Raw genomic sequence first — 25,628 nt, 5'->3', positions numbered from 1 at the left:
TCTGCAAAAATAAGTAGGAAGTTGTCATTTCTGTTTTTCAGTATTGACCTGCTTCCAGCCTGAGAGCCAGCTGGTATCACAAGAGGTAAGACTCTGATTTACCTACTCCATAGGAATAAACTCTCCAAGATGTTTTTTTTATGCAGCTGTATGGGTACTTCCCATATCCCTTTACATTTGTGTGTACTAATGCAGTGCAATTCTACCTGAGCTGTGGGGTCGAAACCAGCAAATTTCCTTTCATCACTGGTTGGGCACATTTGTTCAGTACCTGCTGAGAAATAGTTGACCTCTTATCACACAGAACTGTTAACAGAAGATTGCCTGTAAAGAGAAATCCAGGAAAGAGAGGATGAATGAACAGCACACATATAGTTAAGATTTTGTCAAATCCCTCTGAGTGTTTTTTATTGAGAAGTTTTCCTCTTTTGGTACAAATTAATCTTGAAGGGCAGCTTGAACTGTAAAAGGCAGAACAACTGGAGAAGCTAAAACTCTGATTTCTAACTGAGGAAAAAGCTTTGCATAGACAATTCACACCTGTGCTTCTGCTTACTCCACACCTTTTTTCTTTTGTTGCTCCATCTTTATAGTCAATACAAATTACACAGCCTAAAATGTGCAAGAGAGAAAGGATATAAGTGGGCTTTCATAATTTCAATAATATGACTTCCCTTGGTATCTCTGCTGCATCGTATAGAAAATTTTTATATTGTGCCAATCAATCCAATTTTTCTATATAGCCTACTGAAACACTACAAGATCTAAAGAACTGAACGTGTAAACCAGAATAAGGGAGCGAATGTTAAAATAATCTAAATCAAAGACACCTATCTTCTTTAGGATCTAAATAAATTAAAGGATATCTAGGGTGGAAAGCAGATAAGACAAGAGAGGAAGACCGTAAGAATAGGCAAAGCAGAACACTACAGGGAGTCATGTGTGTGGTACAAAGGCATTTCTTCCTTTACTCAGCACTGTAGTATGTCTCTCTACTTCAGCCTTGTGCTGTGCTGCGCTCAATAAACTGCAGCCATGTCATCAGACTCTGAGATGGCCATCTTTGGGGAGGCAGCTCCTTACCTCCGGAAGTCAGAAAAGGAGAGAATCGAGGCCCAGAACAAGCCTTTTGATGCCAAGACTTCAGTCTTTGTGGTACATGCAAAGGAATCCTATGTGAAAAGCACAATCCAGAGCAAAGAATCAGGGAAAGTCACCGTCAAGACTGAAGCTGGAGAGGTGGGTAAAACGCAAGATTTACAAACAGCATTTAGTTCTCACTGTGGCCTCTTAGCTGACATGCATGTACCTTTCTTTCCTCTGACAGACTCTGACTGTGAAGGAAGATCAAATCTTCTCCATGAATCCTCCCAAGTATGATAAAATTGAGGACATGGCCATGATGACCCACCTCCACGAACCCGCTGTGCTGTACAACCTCAAAGAGCGTTATGCAGCCTGGATGATCTACGTAAGTACCAGCAGCAGTCTTCCTTTGGGAAGCTCGGAGGAACTGCTCTGCCAGGCTAGGTGGAAGCCAACATGCTGTCTCCCTTCCTCGCAGACCTACTCGGGTCTCTTCTGTGTCACTGTCAACCCCTACAAGTGGCTGCCGGTGTACAACCCAGAGGTGGTGTTGGCCTACCGAGGCAAGAAGCGCCAGGAGGCCCCTCCACACATCTTCTCCATCTCTGACAATGCCTATCAGTTCATGCTAACTGGTGAGTGGCTCTCACAGTGATTCTATCAAAAAGACATTTTAAAAGTAATCACAGAGTTCCCCTGATAAATATGCTGATATTTTCTTAACACATCATTAGAGTTTTATTTCAGTCATAACATTAATCACTGCTAATTTAAACAGGATTTTTTCATGTCAGTATTTCTCAAAAAGAAGTATAGTACTACAGATAGTGTGTCAGGAAACATGATTAAGCCAAATGGACTAGGTGGAGCAAGGAATATAATTATGTCTGTAATGAAAGAGTAAAAGTGAACAGCGTGTGAAATCCATATGTGATGTGAAAATTCTGTCTAATGATGTGAAGTTAATTCACCAAAGGGCTACAGGAAACATCAATATCACAAATGTTCAGATCTGTCTTGATAAAACCATGACATGAAAAAATGAAGTGGAATTACATATTGCTGCTAGTTTTGCTTCCACCTTTTCATTCTTTTTTTTCTCTGTGCTCTTGAGTTCAGAACTATCACCCATGCTCAGGATTCCTTTGTCATGGCTCCTTACTCTCCCTTTTTCTACTTCTGCTCTAAATACAGTCTGTGTAGCAGAAAATTAAAACAACAAAATCAGAAAAAATTTACTGTATGCAGGAGAAAAAAGACCATGCAGTAGGGAAGAAGCATATGACCCTTCAAGGGTTTCAATGTTTATGGAAAAGCATTATAGAATCGTAGAATCATAGAACGATTTGGGCTGGAAGGGACCTTTAAAAATCATGTAGTCCTTCTCTCCAGCATTGGGAGAGACATCTTCCACTAGATTAGGTTGCTCAAAGCTCTGTCCAACCTGACCTGGAGCACTTCTAATGATGGGTCATCCACAACTTTTCTGGGCAACATATTCCAGTGGCTCACCACCCTCATCATAAAACATTTTTTCTTTATATCCAATCTAAATCTACCCTTTTTCAATTTAAAACTGTTGCCCCTTGTCTGTCACTACAGGCCCGGGTAAAAAGTCTTTCTCTGTCTTTCTTATAAGCCCCCTTTAAGTATTGAAAGGCTGCAATAAGGTGTCCCTTGAGCCTTCTCTTCTCCAGGCTGAACAACCCCAACTCTCTCAGCCTTTCTTCATAGAAGAGGTGTTCCAGGCCTCTTTTCATGGCCCTCTTCTGGACCTGCTCTAAAAGGTCCATGACTTTCTTGTACTGGAGACCCCAGAGCTGAAGGGAGTATTCCAGGTGGGGGTCTCACAAGAGTGGAGTAGAGGGGCAGAATCACCTACCTTGCCCTGCTGGCCGCACATCTTTTCATGCAGCCCAGGATCTGATTGGCTTTCTGGGCTGCAAGTGCACATTGACAGCTCATATCCAATTTTATATCCACCAGTACCTCCAGGTCCTTCTCTGCAAGGCTGCTCTTAAGCCAGTCATCCCCTGGTCTGGACTAATATTTTGGACTGCCCTGATCTGGGTACAGGACTTTGCATTTGGCCTTGTTGAACTTCATGATGTTCACATGGGTCCACTCCTCAAGCCTGTCAAGGTCCCTCTGGAAGGCAGCCCTTCCCACTGGTGTATCAACTGCATCACTCAGTTTGGTGTCATCTGCAAACTTGCTGAGGGTGCACTCAATCCCACTACGCATGTCATTAATGGAGATATTAAATAGTGTCGATCCCAGCACAAACCCTTGAAGAACACCACTCATTAACAATTTGGACATTGAGCCTTTGATATAACTCTTTGGATGGGGCCATCCAGCCAATTCCTTATCCATCTAACAGTCTACCCATCAAATCCATCTCTCTCTAATTTAGAGGCAAGAGTGTTGCGGGTGTTTTTAGAGGTAACGATGTGGTGCAAATTGCTTTGCAAGGAATTGAAATTGAAAAAAATATTATTAGGAGTAAAAAAAGAAAAAAACACGGAGAATTTTTTTCGTGTCATAGCTTACATTTACTGCATTAATTTTCAGTCTTTTTGTGTTCTTCATTTACAAAGTCTATTCATTTCTGACTCTTTCACAGATCGCGAGAACCAGTCAATCCTGATCACGTATGTACACCCCCTGCTTGGGTCCCTGCGGGGCTGCCCAGTGCCAGGGGGACCTCCTGCCTGACCACACGCTCTCTGCTTCTCTCTGTGGTTTCACAGCGGAGAATCCGGTGCAGGAAAGACTGTGAACACAAAGCGTGTCATCCAGTACTTTGCAACAATTGCAGCGAGCGGAGATAAGAAGAAGGAAGAGCAGCAGCCGGCAGGCAAAATGCAGGTGAGGTCCTAGGGGTAGGAACCTGCAACTATCAAATTTATTTATGAGCTATATCATGACAATAAGATTTCTATTTTAGGGGACACTTGAGGATCAAATCATCAGTGCCAACCCACTGCTAGAGGCTTTTGGTAATGCCAAGACTGTGAGGAACGACAATTCCTCACGCTTTGTAAGTTGTTGCCTGGGACAAAATTACTTTTTTCCTATCAGCACACTGACTCAAATATTCTTGCAGTCTGGATTGGTAAAATAGATCTTGATTGACTTTTCTGCTTCTTTCAGGGTAAATTCATCAGAATCCATTTTGGTGCCACAGGGAAACTGGCTTCTGCTGACATTGAAACATGTAAGTGATCCTCCTGGCCTGATCCCTTTCCTTCCAGCCTACCTCAGTTCTTGTGCTAACTCTGTCCTACTGTCCTTGCTAGATCTGCTGGAGAAGTCCAGAGTCACTTTCCAGCTCAAGGCAGAGAGAAGCTACCATATATTTTATCAGATCATGTCCAACAAGAAGCCAGAGTTAATTGGTAGGAAAGATCACTAACTTCTCCAGACAAAGGTCATGCAACAACATTTAATTCCTTCATGTGCAATTACATTTGATCTATATGTGTTTTGTCCCTCTTTTCAGAGATGTTACTGATCACCACTAACCCGTATGACTATCAGTATGTGAGTCAAGGTGAGATCACGGTTCCCAGCATTAATGACCAGGAAGAGCTGATGGCCACGGACGTAAGTAACGCATGGAAGTTTTCTTAGGTGGACGCTGACCTTTAACAGGCACGGTACTTACTCCAGCGATTCTTTTGTTAGAGTGCCATTGACATCCTGGGCTTCACTCCTGATGAGAAGACAGCCATTTACAAGCTAACGGGGGCTGTCATGCACTATGGCAACCTGAAGTTTAAGCAGAAGCAGCGTGAGGAGCAGGCAGAGCCAGACGGCACAGAAGGTACCAGCACAATATATACCGGAGCACAGTTTATATGGGAACACTCACTAATACAGGCAGTAATTCAGGGTCAGAATCATTGACTGAGCCTGCTAGTATTGTAGAATATAAGCGTGTCCTATCCGGAGGACTTTCCTGGAAGAACACAACTCAGTGGAAGGCGAAGATTATTTTGAACTATGCAAAGTAGAAGGTCCAGTGAATCCTAAAGCACACTTCCATTGGCTGACACAGTAGGAGTCGGGCCGAAGAAAAGCAAGCTTTGCTGCTATACTGAATGGCAGCTGCCCAGTCCTGGCACAGAACCAGGAGCCTCTCTGCTCACTGACTTAAGTTTATGTATCCAGGTAGCTACTATCATTTACCATCAGCTGTAGTCACCTCCTCATGGTATTGTTTCCAAGTGACAAGAAGCCAGAATCCTGAAGCTGCTCTCTTTCAAAGCCCGTATGCTGGAGACAACTCACTCTCAGCCTGAACTGAGAGCTTTGTGCTACTTCATTTTACATGGGGGGTTAAAAAGGAACATCAGTTAATACTGCAGCTGTGGCTCATATGTTCTACATTTTATGTGGAGTCTCAGCATGTCTCCAGGAGTTCTGTTAGAAAAATAGACATCTAAGATATGTCTATCGCCTTTGCTTTGCCTAGAATTGTTCAAAAGTGCATTTCATTAAAGGTTCATGGAAGTATTCCCATGAAACCAGAGTTATTTGCATATATGCTTAACAGGTACTATTAAGGTGGGGGGGGAGGCGTTGAGTTGTTTTTAGTGTTTGCGGTTTGGGATTTTTTTAGGAAAGTTAAGACATAAGTGAAAATGACTGCAAGGAATACAATAGCAATGAATCTGATAATGTTTAATAGTAATAGTAGAATAGGCTACAAATAATAGCCATAATTTTACTTAAGTAATGGTATTTTGCTGACCAAATCTTGGAAATGTTTGGAGCAGTGTACATAACACTGATTCCATTGAAATCAGTTCTGTTGCACAAACACTGTAATCCTCTTCTGAGGAGTACTCTGAACCTGTGAATAAATTTCTTAGTGTGGCAAAGCCATCTTTTTTTTTGCTAGTTTTATTTGCTCATAAAGCTGGGAGAGGACTGTGACAGTTCACCTTCACCACCTCCTGTGGACTCCATTTACTGTGCAATCTTTCTTTCTTTGTCTGCTTTTGAAAACATTGAGGAAAACATGCAATCTATTCCAGTATGTCACTATCCTTACTCGCTAGAAATTTTCCCCCAATTTCTAGCCTAAATATCTCTTGACACAATTCCAGACTGTTAGATCATGTCCAATATTCATGCAGCAATCTGCTATACTGTTTTATCGTGATGTCGTATGAATTATATACGCATTGTTGAACAAACCATTTTACATACTCTGCCTGCTGGCAGAGTTTGAATTAAATAATAAAAGACATAGAAGAAGCCAAATTTTTTTTCTAGGATGCACTTCTAAAAATAGCCCTTCATCTAATATGTTTAGCTGTAGATTTGTAAAGGCATAATTGACACTCATGCACTGTGCTCTCTTGAGTATTAATTCTTTAAAGTTACCCTACCACAAGTCACTGAAACAAATTGCACTTTATTTGCTTCTGAGAGCATCTGCAATTGTCTGCAACCTGATCATCATCCCAGGCTTATCTTCCTTTTTTCTTTTTCAGCATTTATTATTGAGGGGTCTGCCTGCCTAAATGTCTCTAAACTCATCTTTCATTCAAAATTCAAAATAAACTAAGAATAGTGAAGAAAAAATAGCCAACATAAATGCTCCATAATTACTGGGGAATGTTGCTTATGATTAAATACAAATACGTTACTTTTTTATCTTAACTGATATTTTTATCTTTACTAGACTGCTTTTTTATACTTGTTTTAAAAGAACACTAATGTCCGCTGGTACCTTAACAACTGGTTTTTTTGGTCTTTAGTTGCTGACAAGGCTGCCTACCTGATGGGTCTGAACTCAGCTGACCTGCTTAAGGCCCTCTGCTATCCCCGAGTCAAGGTTGGGAATGAATATGTGACCAAGGGTCAAACCGTGCAGCAGGTAACAAAAATCCCTGTTTTATTGACAAATCCTCTGGACTTCCTCTTTTGCTCTGCATGATAACTGCAAGCCTTCTGTTTTTTATTTTAGGTATACAATTCAGTAGGTGCCTTGGCAAAGGCTGTGTTTGAGAAGATGTTCTTGTGGATGGTTATTCGCATCAACCAACAGCTGGATACCAAGCAACCGAGACAGTACTTCATTGGTGTCCTGGACATTGCTGGCTTTGAGATATTTGATGTAAGAACAGTGTTTTATTACCATGCTTTTAGAAGTAACACTTTAGAAGTGTGCCAAAGTACTTAAGAAGGAATTATGCCTTTTTTCTTTTTTTTTTTGCAGGAATGGTTTGATCATTTCAGATTACATCTAAAGCATCATGATTCCCACAGGTTTTTAATTGGGAATAGATTTTTATGTTGCACATATGCCAATGGAAATCCATAAATGCAGTGTTTTGACTGATTACAAACAGTAGACTAACATGGCGTTTGGTACCTAATGCAGAAATGCCAGTTCCATAGACGCAATTTGTGCTTAGAAGTCTTGGGACATGCTTTGAAATCAGCACTTGGAAACTTTGGATAAACTGTTGCACTGTGGACTTTCCCGTAAATGAATTAGCCCAGTCTAGTAGAAATCAGAACTGACAAGTCTGAAATATTAAAGTGGCTTAAGCTTCTAGGGGTCATAAACATATGGATAAAGTTTAGCTTGACAAAAAGGCGTAATGGCAGAAGTTCCAAACTCCTGGCTGAGGAAAGAAGGAACACTTGCAGATCCTCCTGTAATTTGGTACAAAAAGCCAGCACTGTTCTTTATCCCTAGCTTTCTAAATTTACATTAATAATAATCTCTCTTTGTAATTGTGCAGTTCAACAGCCTGGAGCAGCTGTGCATCAACTTCACCAATGAGAAACTGCAACAGTTTTTCAACCACCACATGTTCGTGCTGGAGCAGGAGGAGTACAAGAAGGAAGGAATTGAATGGGAGTTCATTGACTTTGGGATGGACCTGGCTGCCTGCATTGAACTCATTGAGAAGGTATTTGTGTAATTCATGATGTCTACTATTTTCAGAAATGCATTAATTTTTATGTATTTATAAATGTATCTTGAAAGGGTAAATGTTATATTATAAATACATAAGATTAGATTATTTTACAGTTCGCTCTGCTGAGCAGAAGAACAATCCCTGAGAGTGTTAATATTGTCCCACTCAGGAAGCTATTTCTTTCTGCCTTTTCACCTTTTCCTCCTTCCTTCTGCTTCTTCCAGCCCATGGGCATCTTCTCCATCCTGGAAGAGGAGTGCATGTTCCCCAAGGCAACTGACACCTCTTTCAAGAACAAGCTCTACGACCAACATCTGGGCAAGTCCAACAACTTCCAGAAGCCCAAGCCTGCCAAAGGCAAGGCTGAGGCCCACTTCTCCCTGGTGCACTACGCTGGCACAGTGGACTACAACATCTCTGGCTGGCTTGACAAGAACAAGGACCCCCTGAATGAAACTGTTGTGGGGCTGTACCAGAAATCATCAATGAAGACACTGGCCTTACTCTTTGCCTCTGTTGGAGGAGAGGCAGGTCAGTTCTGCGAAATTCATATTTTAATTTTTATTTAATGACTCTACAAGAGCCATGAATATCAGCTAAATTGTTCTAAAGAAACTGCATGTGGTACAGAGTCTCCCATGACTTGAATTTATTAATAAAGGAATAGATCAAATGTATTTCAGGCCTTCCACTCAGCCATGATAATCCCTTGGATTATCACACACCTTTGGTCCTGTGTTCCTATAGGTTGAGTGTTGACTCTGTTTCCCACTGCGTCCTATGTTCCTTTCTTAGCATGACTGATACATATGAACAAACTTCTTGCAGTCTCATAGACAAAAATTTCAAAAGTCAAAGTTGTAAACCCATCTTTTTTTGGTGTTCTTCAGAGAGTGGTGGTGGTGGCAAGAAGGGAGGCAAGAAGAAGGGTTCTTCTTTCCAGACTGTATCAGCTCTTTTCAGAGTAAGTACAGAAGTCATTCTCTCTTTTCTTTTTTCCTCCTTTTTTTTTTAGTTGAAGACTCTGAAATCTCACATTAACTCCAACAAGGCCATTTTACTGCACCTATCAACATTTTTCTGCATCAAGAATATCTCTTCAGTTATTCATAAAAGAGCTGACTGCAAGTCAGCTGAGGCCAGCTGAGGAAGATACATGTTGATCTAGCCTTTCTGCAAATGTTCGAAAAAGTACATAGGTCAGGCTACAGTTTCATTTACTCATGAGTACACCAGTTGGTAGGATCAAGCTCTTCCCCCTCTCCCTCTGCCTTGGGAGGACAATGGTGGATCTGACTACCTGCCTCAGGGAATCTCAAGTTTGGATTGGCACATACAAATGTATGTGCATTAGCACATGATAATACATAACACATAATACATAACACATAACTGTTTGCACATGATTATGCATATGAAGACAAGGCAATAGGAAAATGCCAAGGCTAGTTACCTTTCACCAATGGACAGAGCTTAAGGCAGGTGGAAACACTCTTGTTTCAGCACCTGTGGCATCTAGCTATCTGGCATCCTGAACAGTTTTTCACACTGTGCAACAGGTATTTGTCTGAGCAGCTTTGCCCCTGCTCCAAATCAGGGCTAAACTGAGAACTGTTAGGACCTAGCTAGTAAAAATGATTGCTAAAATCAGAGATAGTTCATGGGTTTGCTTTTAAAAACACTTCTAGAAAGGAGTGCTGTAAGAACCTGCCACTCATGCCTTTTCTCTATGACATACGACCCCCATTCTCACTGAACAGGGAGTCTTTCTCGTCTTCCCCTGCTCAACCTTTGTCAAATATATCTTCACAAGTAGTACCTAATGCCATTAAGCTTCCCTTTCTCAGCCTTCTCTGCAAACTTGGTCCTTGCCCCTCTTTCCTTTGGGAAAGTGTCTTCCATAGAGTGAAAATCTGGTGATTACAAAGAATCATCTTTCACTCAAAATTATGCCTTTTGCCATGAACTTCTGGTCACCATTCTCCATAGGTGTCCTGTCTGAGTGGGTGTATCCCTCAGTCTCATGAAAACACATTACACAGTTTTGTGACTTTCTCTCATGCTCAAGACTGAAAGGCAGAAGAAAATTCAAATTAGGGTGGCTATAGGTGGGAATAATAAATCCATTATTGCTTTCCAACACTTTTCTCACATCTGACAGTATAACTGCAAAGGTACCATTTGTTAATGAAAAATCTTTGCTCATGAACCCACAGGAGAATCTAAACAAGCTGATGACCAATCTACGGAGCACTCACCCCCATTTTGTGCGCTGTATCATCCCCAATGAAACAAAAACACCTGGTAAGAACCTCAAATAGAGAGAAATCATAGTACGATGCAGTCATTATTCTCTATGCTTTATCATGAAGTATCAAATAATTGTCTTATTTGCTTAGGTGCCATGGAGCATGAACTGGTGCTACACCAGCTGCGGTGTAACGGTGTGCTGGAAGGGATCAGAATTTGCAGGAAGGGATTCCCCAGCAGAATCCTCTATGCAGATTTCAAACAGAGGTCAGTCTCCTTTCTGCTCTTCATTCTGTCTTTACTGCCGAAGTTGTACTTCTTAACCATTTTAACATTTGTGGTTATTTTTTAATGCCAACTCTATCTGATTATAACTGAAAGAAAGGGAAAATGCTGAAATGTATAACCAAAGGCAACATGTATGGCTAGCAAAAGAGAAATTCTTAAAGAATTAAGAGACAAGGCAGGTGTCCTCACTGATTGCTGTTCATCAAACAGCTGAACTTTGCCAGTGTCTCTGAATACGGAAGCACAACAGAGCTACACAAGCCAGTCCTCACAATATTAAAAAATGCAGATTGGGATGTGGCTACAACACGTTCTTAGACACAAACTACAAACTCAAATAGAGTGCTTTGGCCATTGTATCAGCTGCAAGTTTCAGGGGAAGTTGCTTTCTTCCTATACACATAGTGGCAATGTTCCTCTCTAGCAATTTTCTACAGCATAGTTTAAGTGAAAAAGATACTGGACTGAAATGGCTGGAGATCAGTGTCCTCTTTTCATCTATGACTCATCACCTAAAGACAGTAAAAGTTTCTTTAATTTTGTTATCAGGTTAGGACTTCATTATAACTGTATCTGTAAACAAGGGATGGAATTCCAACTTCCTCAGCCTGATTCTGCTGCAAGGACTGCTGCTAATTTCAATAAACAGTATAACCTTATGACTTGAGATTGCCTTTGTTCATATTTCCTCTCATTCCACAGATACAAGGTGCTTAATGCCAGTGCTATCCCAGAGGGACAGTTCATTGATAGCAAGAAGGCTTCTGAGAAGCTTCTTGGGTCAATCGATGTGGACCACACCCAGTACAAATTTGGTCACACCAAGGTACAAACCCCCCTTGACTCACTCACTGTGTGCCTGTGCTTTGCTCTACCTGACAGTGATGTGCTGCAACATTCCCTTTCTCAAGGTGTTCTTCAAAGCTGGGCTGCTGGGACTCCTGGAGGAGATGAGGGATGAGAAGCTGGCACAGCTCATCACTCGCACACAGGCCAGGTGCAGGGGCTTCCTGATGAGAGTGGAGTACCAGAGAATGGTGGAGAGGAGGTAGACATTCCTCATCTTCAGTTAAAGTCACTGTACCTGGGGGAAAGTGTTGACACTCGTCACACTGAAAATACTCAATGTACATTTTAATTATGCTTCAGGGAGTCCATCTTTTGCATCCAGTACAACGTTCGTGCATTCATGAACGTGAAGCACTGGCCCTGGATGAAGCTGTTCTTCAAGATCAAGCCCTTGCTGAAGAGTGCAGAATCTGAGAAGGAGATGGCCAACATGAAGGAAGAGTTTGAGAAAACCAAGGAAGAGCTTGCAAAGTCTGAGGCAAAGAGGAAGGAGCTGGAGGAGAAAATGGTGAAACTGGTGCAGGAGAAAAATGACCTGCAGCTCCAAGTGCAAGCTGTGAGTATGGCCATTTATTTCTCACTCAGAAAAGGAGTCTACATTCAGGCTGCTCTTTCGCATATAGATGACCAGATGTCAGATATTTGTTGAATTATGCATCATATTGACTAAGCTGAAGAAACTAGTCTGTCACAGTAGCATGATGAGCTCTCTGACAGCCCGTACAAAGAGGCAGGGAGTTCCAAGTGGGAGTCAGTGCTCTTGCTTTCTGAGGAAGAAGCCGTCTATAGCTAGCCAACATGAAATACTCGGGAGAGGGTTGTACCTGAACCCCCAACTCCCTTTGAGCAGGTGAGTCCTGCAGGCAGGAGCTCTATCTCACCAGGATTAATTCATTTGGGACAGTAAATGCAACCTATAATTCAAATCGATGCTTGTAAATTCAGCCACTTAATAGCGAATGGATAATTGTTCATTCAGGAAGTGGGAAATATGGCTTGAAACTTCTCCTCAGTCTAAAAAGAAATTAATCCAGAGCTCCTGCTTCTGAACAAAAGTCTCATCTCCCAGGGTTGTTCTATGGTGTTTTACTATGCTCAAGAGTGCTCTGTATTCCCTGGGAAGATGAAAAGGAACAGGCAGATACACCCTGATACAGGCAGATGTTGAACCTCCCTGGTGAAATGGCTGTCCGAATCGTGCCTGTCCTGCTTTAATCCATAACCCTTAAATGCAAAATGTGTATACCAAATTTGGAGAGCATATGTACGTATAATAGTATTAAACCACCGTCTCTGGGTAGGCACTTCACACCTCTGTATTATTTAGACATAACTTAGTACAACGCAGAATAACAAAGCAGATGAGTAATCAAGCAAAATCTTTCATTTCTGAGTACTGTAGTGATTTGCAGCTGCAACCTGGATTTTCATCATATCCTGTGTGGTAGATTTGTTATTAACACTCTCCCATGAACCTTGTAGGCGCCTCAAATTTAGAAAAATATATAATTATTTTAAAATATATTCCAACAGTATTTGATATTCAAAGCCCATCTTACAAAGCAATTCTAAATTACTCATTAAATTATTAAAAGCACTGAAATTGCCAAATACATTCTTCACATTTCCCCTAGTTACATAGTGATTTGAGTCTTCAGTTAGAAAATGGGGAACCCAGAGTTTTTTCCTCAGTTTAAAAGAGAAAAAGAGATGCAGATTTTGATCTTCTTACTTATAAAGGTATCTGCGAATTAAACTCATTTAGGACAAAGCTATATAAGCAAATACCAAAGACCGAAGGAATAGAAAGCCAGCTGAAATCAGCATTGAAAACTCCAGACAAACAAGCTGGAAATATGACAACTATGCATGTTTTTTAAAAGACAAAACCTCTATAGTATGTGCACTAATTTTAATGAATGTAGAAGAGTGATAACTTTTTATCTAACAGTTTTTCTCCTGAGCATAATAAATCCTTTACATCCCCACGTAACACTGCGTTCAGCATCAATTACAAAAAGGAAGCCACTGATTACTGTGTGTGAAGCAAAAAACCTGCAAGTCCATTTCATTGAAAACTAGTAACAGAGATGGTCACTTTTTTGTGATGCCTGTAAGTGCGTGAGGAACTCTCACAACTACAAATTCTGAGAGATATTTTTGAAAGAGCCAAAAAAAATGGAAGTCGTTCCAAACTGAGAACTTGCATAACTATTTCCCAGACAGAAAAACTGACAACATTGTTCAGCTGTTTGAGTGGAAGGGCTATTTCAGGCATAGCTGTTACATATGTCAATTTAGTAAGATAGAAGATAAAGAAGAGAAACTTCCAAATATTGTAAACAAAGAAGATCTGTGTCTCCCCACCAGGAAGCAGATAGCTTGGCTGATGCTGAGGAAAGGTGTGACCAGCTCATCAAAACCAAAATCCAGTTGGAAGCCAAAATTAAGGAGGTGACTGAAAGGGCTGAAGACGAGGAGGAAATTAATGCTGAGCTGACAGCCAAGAAGAGGAAACTGGAGGATGAATGTTCAGAGCTGAAGAAAGATATTGACGATCTTGAGTTAACACTGGCCAAGGTTGAGAAGGAAAAACATGCCACCGAAAACAAGGTATGAGGCAGAACGTGTCACTCACGCTCCAGAAAAGAGCACTGTGCTGTTACAGGATTTCTGTATCTAATTCCTTTCTTTACACTTGGTCCCTTCTTCTCAAAGGTGAAAAACCTCACAGAGGAGATGGCAGCCCTGGACGAGACCATCGCCAAGCTGACAAAAGAGAAGAAAGCCCTCCAAGAGGCCCATCAGCAGACACTGGATGACCTGCAGGCAGAAGAGGACAAAGTCAATACGCTGACCAAAGCTAAAACCAAGCTGGAGCAGCAAGTGGACGATGTAAGCGTGGTTGTCCAGAAGAACAGGACAGGTATGGAGTTAGGCCTGGCTGGCAGAGCACTGATGGTCTTGTTCTGTTTAGCTGGAAGGGTCCCTGGAGCAAGAGAAGAAACTGCGCATGGACCTTGAGAGAGCTAAGAGGAAACTCGAAGGAGACCTGAAACTGGCCCATGACAGCATAATGGATTTGGAAAATGATAAGCAGCAGCTGGATGAGAAACTGAAGAAGTAAGTGTGGCACCTGAGTGCTGGGCTGGTGCACTTGACTTTATTCTTTGAACTCTGACATGGTTTGTTTTGTGCAAAGGAAAGACTTTGAAATCAGCCAGATCCAGAGCAAAATCGAGGATGAGCAAGCCCTGGGCATGCAATTACAGAAGAAGATCAAGGAGCTGCAGGCAAGTCTCTGTTCCTTCTAATCTTTCACCCAGCCTCAGGGCAAGTAGGAGGAGGGCATGGGTGTGAAGGGTCCGTAATGTTCCCCAGGCTCGTACTGAGGAACTGGAGGAGGAAATTGAGGCGGAACGAACCTCTCGAGCAAAAGCAGAGAAGCATCGGGCTGACCTCTCGAGGGAGCTAGAGGAGATCAGCGAGCGCCTGGAAGAAGCAGGAGGGGCTACCGCAGCTCAGATCGATATGAACAAGAAGCGTGAGGCAGAATTTCAGAAGATGCGTCGTGACCTCGAAGAGGCCACTCTGCAGCATGAAGCCACAGCTGCCGCCCTGCGGAAGAAGCATGCAGACAGCACAGCTGAGCTTGGGGAGCAGATCGACAACCTGCAACGAGTGAAGCAGAAGCTGGAGAAGGAGAAGAGTGAGCTGAAGATGGAGATTGACGACTTGGCCAGCAACATGGAGTCTGTCTCCAAATCCAAGGTACCTTATAGGCTCATTGACTCAGTGGACTACAATACAACTTCTTGCACCTGCTATTATTAAGAGTGTGGATGGTTAACCCCTCCTCTTCTGTACGTTGACACATAGGCAAGTCTGGAGAAGATGTGCCGCACACTGGAAGACCAGCTGAGTGAGATTAAGACAAAAGAAGAAGAGCATCAGCGCATGATCAATGACCTCAATGCTCAAAGAGCTCGTCTGCAGACAGAATCAGGTAAGACATACACACCTCTGATGTGCAAATGAATAATGTCAGAGAGTTAGTGCAGAAATTATCCTTCTGGCTACATCATCTGTCCAACATGCTTTCTCTCCCCTGTAATGAGAAATGCATGAAATCGGATCGCAAGCTTCTGCAAGGTCTGCTAACTATCTGGTTTTACAGCCCCAAATGTCCACAATACTGTCATCAACAGCAATAAAAGGCTTGTATATCTGCAAACTTTCCCAGGTGAATATTCACGCCAGGTGGAGGAGAAAGATGCTCTGATTTCTCAGCTGTCAAGAGGCAAGCAGGCATTCACCCAACAGATTGAGGAACTCAAGAGGCACCTAGAGGAAGAGATAAAGGTGAGAAGGCTTTCCATATTCTGTCTTATCCATTAGATTCCTCCTCTCTAAGAGGTGCTTCAGACATTTATGCAACTACAGAACTATCATGACGAGACAGAAAAAAACCCCCGTAGGTAATTCAGTGCAAGTTGTCTCATGTTAGCTATTCCCTGGAGTTTAGCCATTATTTCTTTTGTCAGTCCCAGCTTCTTTCCCCATTCCGCGTATTGTTGTCATTTTGCATAGAAGAATAATCCAATGTCCAATAACATTTCAGTCAGGAGATTTCCCAGGATATTTCCATTCATTGTCCCAATACTCTTGTTGCTGCAGGCCAAGAGTGCCCTGGCCCACGCCTTGCAGTCTGCTCGCCATGACTGTGACTTGCTCCGGGAACAGTATGAGGAGGAGCAGGAAGCCAAGGGGGAGCTGCAGCGTGCCCTGTCCAAGGCCAACAGCGAAGTGGCCCAGTGGAGAACCAAATATGAGACGGACGCTATTCAGCGCACAGAGGAGCTGGAGGAGGCCAAGTACGTGGGGAAGTCTGCCAGAGACTAAGAACAGAAATTTGAGGAGACCACTGTGATATTGTCAGGAAGAAGCCAATATTCTGCTTTGGGGTGTCATGGCAGGAGGATAGCAAATGCATCCTGTAATGCATGTGGGTTGGAAAAAAGAAAACAGGCAAACATGTGTAGGAGGCATAGAATGGCAGGCAGAAACCATGTAGTATGTAGACAAACAGAAGAGGAATGTGGACCACAGACTGTGAAGTGGCTAAGCATGTTGTTGAGAAAAGCACCACAGTACAAATTTCTCCTTGCTTGCTAACTGTGAGCTGGGCTTACCACCTCCCAGGAAGAAGCTGGCACAGCGCCTGCAGGATGCAGAGGAACATGTCGAAGCTGTGAATGCCAAATGTGCTTCCCTGGAAAAGACAAAGCAGAGGCTGCAGAATGAAGTGGAGGACCTGATGATTGACGTGGAGCGATCAAATGCTGCCTGTGCAGCTCTCGATAAGAAGCAGAAGAACTTTGACAAGGTCTTTTGGGCTCCAGGCCTGGGGCTGCTGGGCAGAGCGTCCCCTCCTGATTGCCACGTCCATATGGAGGTCCTGTTTCTTTCCAGATCCTGGCAGAATGGAAGCAGAAGTATGAGGAAACACAGGCTGAGCTGGAAGCCTCCCAGAAGGAGTCTCGCTCTCTCAGCACGGAGCTCTTTAAGATGAAGAATGCCTATGAGGAGTCCTTGGACCACCTGGAAACGCTGAAGCGTGAGAACAAGAACTTGCAGCGTAAGTCCCTGGCCCTCTGCTCCTGGCAGGCCTTTCTCACTCTCCACCACTACCCACCGCTCCACATGGGTCTGTGCCTGGAGAGATGGAGGTCTGCAAAGATGCCTGTCACCTTGGTGTGGCAGAGCCCCTCCCATTCGGCTCTGTCCCTGACCATGCTCTTGGTCTTTGTTCCCACAGAGGAGATTGCTGACCTCACAGAGCAGATTGCCGAGGGAGGAAAGGCAATTCATGAGCTGGAGAAAGTCAAGAAGCAGATTGAGCAGGAGAAATATGAAATCCAGGCTGCTCTGGAGGAAGCTGAGGTACGTGCCCATAATCATTGTTTTCCAGAGAGGGGTACTGAGGAGCAGTGTGAGAGACAAAAGCTTGGGACTATCAAGGAAAGTCAAGGCCTCGGTTTCCACATCACCCAGAGCAAAATGGTCCCATTTTTCTGTGTAGGAGGTAGTTTGGAAGAGAACAGCTGTAGGAAATATTCCTTTTATTGACATGGTGTTTCTCTCTTATTCAGGCCTCCCTGGAACATGAAGAAGGGAAGATCCTGCGCCTCCAACTTGAGCTCAACCAGGTGAAGTCTGAGATTGACAGGAAGATAGCAGAGAAAGATGAGGAGATCGACCAGATGAAGAGAAACCACCTCCGAGTGGTGGAGTCCATGCAGAGCACCCTGGATGCTGAGATCAGGAGCAGAAATGAAGCCCTGCGGCTGAAGAAGAAGATGGAGGGAGACCTGAATGAAATGGAGATCCAGCTGAGCCATGCCAACCGCCAGGCTGCAGAGGCACAAAAGAATCTGAGAAACACACAGGCAGTACTAAAGGTATGGCACAATGAAACAGGTGCTCACTGGTTTCTGAAACAGCTAGAAATTTTCCTGTGCTACAATTCTATCACTTCTATATTGCTGTGAAAATAGGAAATAAGAAAACAGGAAAAATAATCCTCACAATCTGTCTTGTCTCTTTTACCAGGATACCCAGATACACTTGGACGATGCTCTCAGAAGTCAGGAGGACCTGAAGGAGCAGGTAGCCATGGTGGAGCGCAGAGCAAACCTGTTGCAGGCTGAAGTTGAGGAGCTACGGGCAGCCCTGGAGCAGACAGAGCGGTCGAGGAAAGTGGCTGAGCAGGAGCTTCTGGACGCAAGTGAGCGTGTGCAGCTCCTCCACACCCAGGTCAGTATATAAATATATTTAGTATTTATATTTTTGCTCCATACATATAAAATAACTGCAGACTGGCTAAACAGTTACAGTATTTTGTAAAACGTATTGTAATTTTCACAGTATGGATAACAAATATTAAAAGTGACTTTTCAGCTGCATATACAATATGAATTTCACTAGACTACAGTGCAGATACCTTAAAAGTAATAAATTCAGAGAGATATGTGAGGTTCTTACTCTACAACTTAAGTGACTTCAACAGCTTTCACATTTACATTTGAGACTGAAAAATCAAACTTTGGTTGATCATTAACAAGATAGGAATACACTAATACCGTCATTAACATCATTTAACAATGTCATTGTAAGTATTCTATAGCACCGTTTAAAATTTTTACTGCCACTAGACTGAAAATGGTAAGGAAAGATTATGTCTTTTTTCTTTGTAAGTAAGTCTGAATTCCTTCTGTTGACTGAGAAACTGCGAGGAAAGACTTTATGGAGGATGTTCTTGAAATACTGAAGCACATCAGAGCTGAGAAACTAACAGCTACCACAGCAGCTCCTTTCGAACAGAATCCCATGTGACCTGATGGCACAATTTATATTAAAAAACAACATTTATGCAATGTTCTTGATATGATATTGGAAGGTAACAAAAACAAAACCATGATGTTGATGTTTTTCAACAGAACACCAGCTTGATCAACACCAAGAAGAAGCTGGAAACAGACATTGCCCAAATTCAGGGTGAAATGGAAGAAACAGTCCAGGAAGCCCGCAATGCTGAAGACAAGGCCAAAAAAGCCATCACAGATGTGAGTCGAGAGCTCCTTTCACTGCTGATGGTGGATGTATTCTCAAAATGTCTCCAGCCCCAAAATGGCTTTGACCCTTTTGCTCTCATCAGGCAGCCATGATGGCAGAAGAGCTGAAGAAGGAGCAGGACACCAGTGCCCACCTGGAGAGGATGAAGAAGAACCTGGACCAGACGGTGAAGGACCTGCAGCACCGTCTGGATGAGGCTGAGCAGTTGGCACTGAAGGGAGGCAAGAAGCAAATCCAGAAGCTGGAGGCCAGAGTGCGTAGGGCTGGTATTCGTGCCTGAGTGAGCATGTCCCTTGGAGAGATACCAGGGAAGCTCCAAAGATGGGCTTCTCATTGCAGGTGCGGGAGCTGGAAGGGGAGGTTGATGCTGAGCAGAAGCGCAGCGCTGAAGCCGTGAAGGGTGTGCGCAAGTACGAGAGGAGGGTGAAGGAGCTGACCTACCAGGTAAGGCAGGAGGCTTCTTTGTGTTGACATACTCTTCTTCCAGGAAGTCAACATGTTGGCATATTGCCTTCCAGAGGGATTTCTTTCTATACCTCAGTCAGTGACATAGTTAACAGTATTTTGACCTCTGTCCTTCTAGACAGCAATGCTCCATAAGGAATGTTACTCCCTCTATTTTACATTTATGAAGTTCAGAGAAAGAGGCAAACAAGGGTTTCTATTACTTGCCATTCTCTGTAGTCTGAGGAAGACCGGAAGAATGTTCTCAGGCTCCAAGATCTAGTGGACAAGCTGCAAATGAAAGTGAAGTCCTACAAGAGACAAGCTGAGGAGGCTGTGAGTACCACTCTGACCAAGGCCAGATTTCCTTCTGGTGGAGGTGGAATTCTGTGTTGGTGTTTTCTTCTGCCCAACTTTTTGAAACCTTGACTGTTTTGATGCATTTGCTGCTACAAGACAATGGGGAATGTAAGAATAAGAATTGCTGGTTTGGGGAGGAACTAAACTTCCCCAGCTCTATTTTTTTTTTCCTAAGCCTCGCTCCTGCCTCTGTTTCTTCCTTCCTACCGTACCCTAGGTGTCAGAAGCAGCTGCTAGTCTGTCTGTTTAGGACTTTGCCATGAACTCTGCATAGACCATGCTGTGTGTAACTTGGCCCTGGCCTTTTTGACACTCCAATGTTCTTTTCTCTTCTGGCACACTTAACACCCTGAGCAGCTTCTAACCTTGTTTTTTAACCTGCGCTGCTTGTCCAGCTGTGGCATTTAAATTTTTGTTTGCCCAGTTTTCAGATATTAAATGTCTGCATGCTTCCTATTGTTTTCACAACTCCCTCTCCCCACATAGGAGGAGCTGTCCAATGTCAATCTCTCCAAATTCCGCAAGATCCAGCACGAGTTGGAGGAAGCTGAGGAGCGGGCTGACATTGCGGAGTCACAGGTCAACAAGCTCCGAGCAAAGAGCCGGGAGTTTCATAAGAAGATAGAAGAGGAAGAATGAGGATCCCAAGGCTAGAAAGTGACCAGAGACATGCATAAAATGTAAATCTCTGTGTTGTTTTCTTCTGTAATTATCATTTATATCTAGGTAATAAAGATAGTAGAGAACTTTGCATATGAACAGTGATTAGCATGCTTTATTTATTTATTCTAGCATTCATTACTTTTGGAGTACGTGTACACAGTTCATATTCATATTTAAAAGTATACTAAACAGCAATAAATTTTTACATTTACATTTTTAAAAACGCATGAGGAATAATAACAATTATATGGATTCACTATTCATCTTGCAATGAGAAGTATGCATTTCTTTGATAGACTAGGACTACATTCTTTCAAGTTATTTTGATGTATTCTTAGCAAAAAAAAAAAAAAAAAAGAAAAAGAAAAGAAAAGGAAAAGAGATTCCTGCAGCATTTTTTTAAAAAATTATGTATTATTTTTATTAATTGAAAAATGTTGGTTATTTCATTAGTCTTAAGGGTGTGAGAAACTCAAATGCCTACTTTGATTCGGGAGACTGAAGTTCACTCCAAGCAACGTGGTGAGGTAGTGGCATGGAGAGATATCCTCACTCCCTTTCTCTGGAGCTAATTTGTTTCATACATAGCACAAAATGATAGCCAGTTCACAGACGGGGCAAGTGACAAGAATCCACAATTAAAAGGCTACGGAAGAAAGAATAGTTAAGGCTGCAGACTCCTGGGCATAGGTAAATCCAAGTATTTTATGGGCAACTGAAAGATAATTGAACATATATTAAGACAGATAAAGGTGATGGAGTGTTTTCTTTTTTTATTATAGATATAATATAATGTAAAGAAGTAATGTCATAGATAAAAAGAACAAGTTTCAGTGAAAATTACTTTCAAGAATGATAACAATTTCTACTGAGGTATTCGTATGGTATCAGGAAAGTCTGCTACACTTGCCAGAGATTGTATTTGCATATGGATAGGTATTTCTATATCATAAAAAAGAGAAATAATTGTGGAAATTGTGTTCTCATGTTGACTTCCCTCATACAGACTGAAGATCAAACACGATTGTGAGGTTTTGTATTTCTCCAACAAGCTGCTGTGAAACAAGAGGAGGTTGCAATCTACCATTGATTTTGCTAAGTAGTAGTATCAGAAGCAAATATTTAAGTGCAAGATAATCATCTCATAAGTGATAACAGGTTGATTCAGTTTAAAAGAAAGGATACACAGAGTTTACTTCACCTTTTTAGACAGTAAGGAATTTTTTTAACATAAAAATTGGTGGACATAAAAGTTTAGAACGTAAGAGGTGCAGCAACTATCAACAGTGGATGGAGATCTTTTACTTCTGTTGATCTACTTATATTTAAAAACTGTCTTCTGTAGAAGTCAAACATTGTTTCGTAATGAAATACATGTTCTGGATGAGATTCACCTGTCATATTCTGACGCAGAGTAGACACCTATCGAAGAGTTTATCTCATTTCACTGCTTCATTTCGCTATACCCTGCATGCATGCTTGCTGTAGGGAGACCTGCAAAAGAGTCTCTGTGAAAAGCAAACATACTCTTCAGGGTTTTCTATATTCTCCACATTCCGACATGCACAATTTGTCTATATCTGCCTCTCCTGGAGGAGCAGGACCAAGAGAAGGAAGTCCTGTATTAGAAGAAGGAGTCCCTGAAGAAAGATGCCCTGTGGAAAAGAGAGGAGGATAGAACAGGTCTTCCCTGACAGGTCAAGCCCAGCCAGCCAGTGTTGCATGCAGCAGCCCTGGGAGAAGATGGAATGTGAGGTACAGAATACTGCTTTCCTCATCTGGCAGTAAAGGAGAGAAATCAATCATGCACCCACACTAATCTTTACAGGTCTAAATCTTGGGAAGGGCCCTATGGTCAAGGACACTACAAGAGATACCCGTCAACAAGATCCCCAAATACATTGACAACTTAGCAACAAGTAAAACATCCGTGTGCTATCAACATTATTCTCATACTAAATCCAAAACACAGCACTATACCAGATACTAGGAAGAAAATAAACTCTATCCCAGCTGAAACCAGGACACAATGACATTAGGAAATGGAATAAAGCTGCATCAGGGGAAATTCAGATTGGACATAGGAAAAGGTTCTTCACTGAGAGGGTGCTTGGTCACTGGAACAGCCTCTCCAGGGAAGTGGTCATGGCACCAAGCCTGTCAGAGTTCAAGGAATGTCTGGATGACACTCTTGGTCATATGGTTTAGTTTTAGGTAGTCCTAAAGGAGCAGGAGTTTGGACTCAATGATCCTAATGTGTCCCTTCCAACTTGAGATATTCTATGATTCTGATTAATAATGTTGTGTGCCTCATTGTTGAGGAATTGCACTGATCATCTTCAGGAACCTCACTGACCCAAAACCTGATGGTAAAGAGAGGGCAAAGACAGCCCAGCTGGGGTACTGAATTATATGATAAGGGAGAAGTAAGCTGGAAGATGACCAGAGCCAACACTGGCAGATTTCTGCATTGCAACAGAAACTTTTCAAGGTGGCAAAAAATCTCTCCTCCTAGCTAAGAACACGCCCTTACCCCTCTTTCCATATGTGCATGCCCTCCTGCTCCATGACTAGTTCTCAACACAGGCCAAGTCCCAGCCAACTTCACATAAGTTGGACCTAAGTGATTCCAGCCAAAGTTCAAGGAATCTCATGCAAATACCTAAGAAAAACAATCCTTTCTTCAAGCTATTACATCACAGTAATGTCCTGTAATGTTGGACAGTAAAGTTGGACAGAAGCACAGCTAGATGGTCAGCTTAGTGGGACAACTGAGTGAGGACTATCAAATATACACAGTACATATCTCGCATGTAGTAGTGTACCTCTACCACCAAAGCAGGGAAAAGTGGAGAACTGTCTTGTGCTGTTCAATTGTGAGAAGCAATTACCATGGCTCGTCATCCAAAAATCATCAAGTAAATCAGACAATCATCATGGTGATATGTTTTGGCAGTGAGCAATGCTGTCTTAAGAGAATGTGTTAGAGGAGAAAAGTACCAAGGGGGATTCCTGGGAGCACATCTGTTCTCTGAATTGTCTCTACAAGCAGAATAGTCACTTTAAGGAGATCTCTGCTCAGGCCAGTCTCCTAAAAGCCTCCTACTCTCACAAACCGATGTCTTTGCTCTGAAATACCTTGTGTTGTCCAGTGTGTAGGGGACAGCAGAGAAGGCAAATATAAGGGACATCGTGATCATGGCTAGAGGGTCTTTCTACCATGCACTGTGTGGGAACACAGCAGAGCCAGGCTGGATAAAGGAGTGATACTTGCCACAGCCTCTGGGTTCCGAGCCCTTTCACCACAGGGAAGACTCACTGGGTAAATAAGGGGCAGAAACGACAGGGTGATTTTCCTCAAGCCCCTCATTTGTTTTTCACACTGCATTGCCATTTATTTCACAAGGTCCTTAGGGACTGAAGGGTGTCCTAGAATTGGTGGGCATTTGATTTAGCCATCACAGTATATTTAATCTATTTATAATTTGAGTCAAGCCCTCCCCTACTTTTCCAGAAGTCTTTACTCTTTCTCTTTGTCCAGGGAAAGTCTATTGCAGAGCCATCCAAGAATGGGCCTAGGAAACAGTGGTTTTACCAATGTCCAGATCCATAGCAAAAGCATAGCTACCTCCTCATAGAAGAGGAGTGACATGGCAGTGACTGTTGCTTTTGATCATTCACTTCTATATGAATATGCCAGCCAAGCAAGCTGGTCCTCTCTGTCAGATGCAGTGCCATTGTCTTATCACACAAGTCCACCACTATCTTCCTGCCTACACAACAAGCTCCAGGGCAGGGAAGCCTCCAGTCTGGGCAGTAGATTAAAAAATTTAGGTTTTTTCCCTGAATGATTAAGGCAAAGCCTTGACACCAGATGGAAGGAGTCTATGCTCGTTACCACAACTTGACAGCTAAGGCCAGCACCATGGCCACACGTGCCATGTTGTAAGAAATGTTAGGCTTCCAGACATCCACAAGAAATCAGCCAGTGAGAAGGGGGTGATGCTTTCATTACCCTCATAGCAGGTCAAGGAGGCTTGCTGCACTATGTGAAGATCCTCTATGAGCAAAATGAGCTGATCCTTTAGTCAGCCCACGGGTCCACTTCAAGCCTTGGGACTAGTGGCTTTGCCTTTCCTACTTAGGTCCACCAACTCTCCTGCCTTCTCTCTCCCCTCCTCTTCTCACCCCTTCCGCTCACCTTCCTCTGTCCACAGGCTGACTCTCTTGCCTGTTTATTGTCATTCTCAACATACTGGGACTGTTCATTTTCCTAAGAACAGATTATTATCCCAAAACATAATATTTTGTGTTAAGCTGAACTAGACATTCAGCATTTACATGTTGATTGCAAATGTAACATAGAATCATAGAATCATAGAATCATAGAATCATACAGGTTGGAAAAGACCTCTAAGATCATCGTGTCCAACCGTCAACCCAACACCACCATGCCCACTACACCATGTCCCTAAGGGCCTCATCTACACGTCTTTTAAATACCTCCAGGGATGTTGACTCCACCACTTCCCTGGGCAGCCTGTTCCAAGGCCTGACCACTCTTTCAGTGAAGAAATTTCTCCTAATGTCCAATCTAAACCTCCCTTGGCGCAACTTGAGGCCATTTCCTCTCGTCCTATCGCTAGTTACTTGGCAGAAGAGACCAACACCCACCTCGCTACAACCTCCTTTCAGGTAGTTGTAGAGCGCGATGAGGTCTCCCCTCAGCCTCCTCTTCTCCAGACTAAACAACCCCAGTTCCCTCAGCCGCTCCTCATAAGGCTTGTGCTCCAGGCCCTTCACCAGCTTCGTTGCCCTCCTCTGGACGCGCTCCAGCACCTCCATGTCCTTCTTGTAGTGAGGGGCCCAAAACTGAACACAGTATTCGAGGTGCGGCCTCACCAGTGCCGAGTACAGGGGCACGATCACCTCCCTATTCCTGCTGGCCACACTATTTCTGATACAGGCCAGGATGCCGTTGGCCTTCTTGGCCACCTGAGCACACTGCCGGCTCATGTTCAGCCGGCTGTCAATCAGCACCCCCAGGTCCTTTTCCTCCGGGCAGCTTTCCAGCCACTCTTCCCCAAGCCTGTAGCGTTGCCTGGG

At 43.0% G+C, this 25,628-nt stretch overlaps 1 protein-coding gene across 1 annotated transcript; it reads left to right on the top strand.

The window, feature by feature from the left end:
- The first annotated feature begins 1,035 nt into the window (after window positions 1-1,035).
- On the top strand, window positions 1,036-20,498 carry LOC142091025 (myosin heavy chain, skeletal muscle, adult-like). Its single transcript, XM_075169742.1, has 38 exons — window positions 1,036-1,239; window positions 1,328-1,471; window positions 1,565-1,721; window positions 3,713-3,740; window positions 3,840-3,957; window positions 4,037-4,129; window positions 4,243-4,306; window positions 4,389-4,487; window positions 4,592-4,695; window positions 4,777-4,915; window positions 6,861-6,979; window positions 7,070-7,219; window positions 7,854-8,024; window positions 8,258-8,568; window positions 8,928-8,997; window positions 10,250-10,337; window positions 10,433-10,550; window positions 11,274-11,397; window positions 11,483-11,619; window positions 11,721-11,976; window positions 13,791-14,033; window positions 14,139-14,315; window positions 14,398-14,543; window positions 14,623-14,713; window positions 14,802-15,191; window positions 15,300-15,426; window positions 15,664-15,782; window positions 16,098-16,294; window positions 16,623-16,806; window positions 16,893-17,058; window positions 17,239-17,363; window positions 17,573-17,881; window positions 18,033-18,236; window positions 18,920-19,045; window positions 19,138-19,308; window positions 19,395-19,499; window positions 19,740-19,835; window positions 20,346-20,498. The coding sequence occupies exons 1-38, from the start codon at window positions 1,036-1,038 to the stop codon at window positions 20,496-20,498; spliced, it is 5,823 nt and encodes a 1,940-aa protein (XP_075025843.1).
- Window positions 20,499-25,628: the final 5,130 nt, after the last annotated feature.

This window comes from Calonectris borealis, chromosome 20, assembly GCF_964195595.1.
Source record: "Calonectris borealis chromosome 20, bCalBor7.hap1.2, whole genome shotgun sequence".
Classification (NCBI taxonomy): domain Eukaryota; kingdom Metazoa; phylum Chordata; class Aves; order Procellariiformes; family Procellariidae; genus Calonectris; species Calonectris borealis.
Note: the sequence above shows the minus strand (reverse complement) of the source record. Positions and strands in the feature narration are given on the sequence as shown.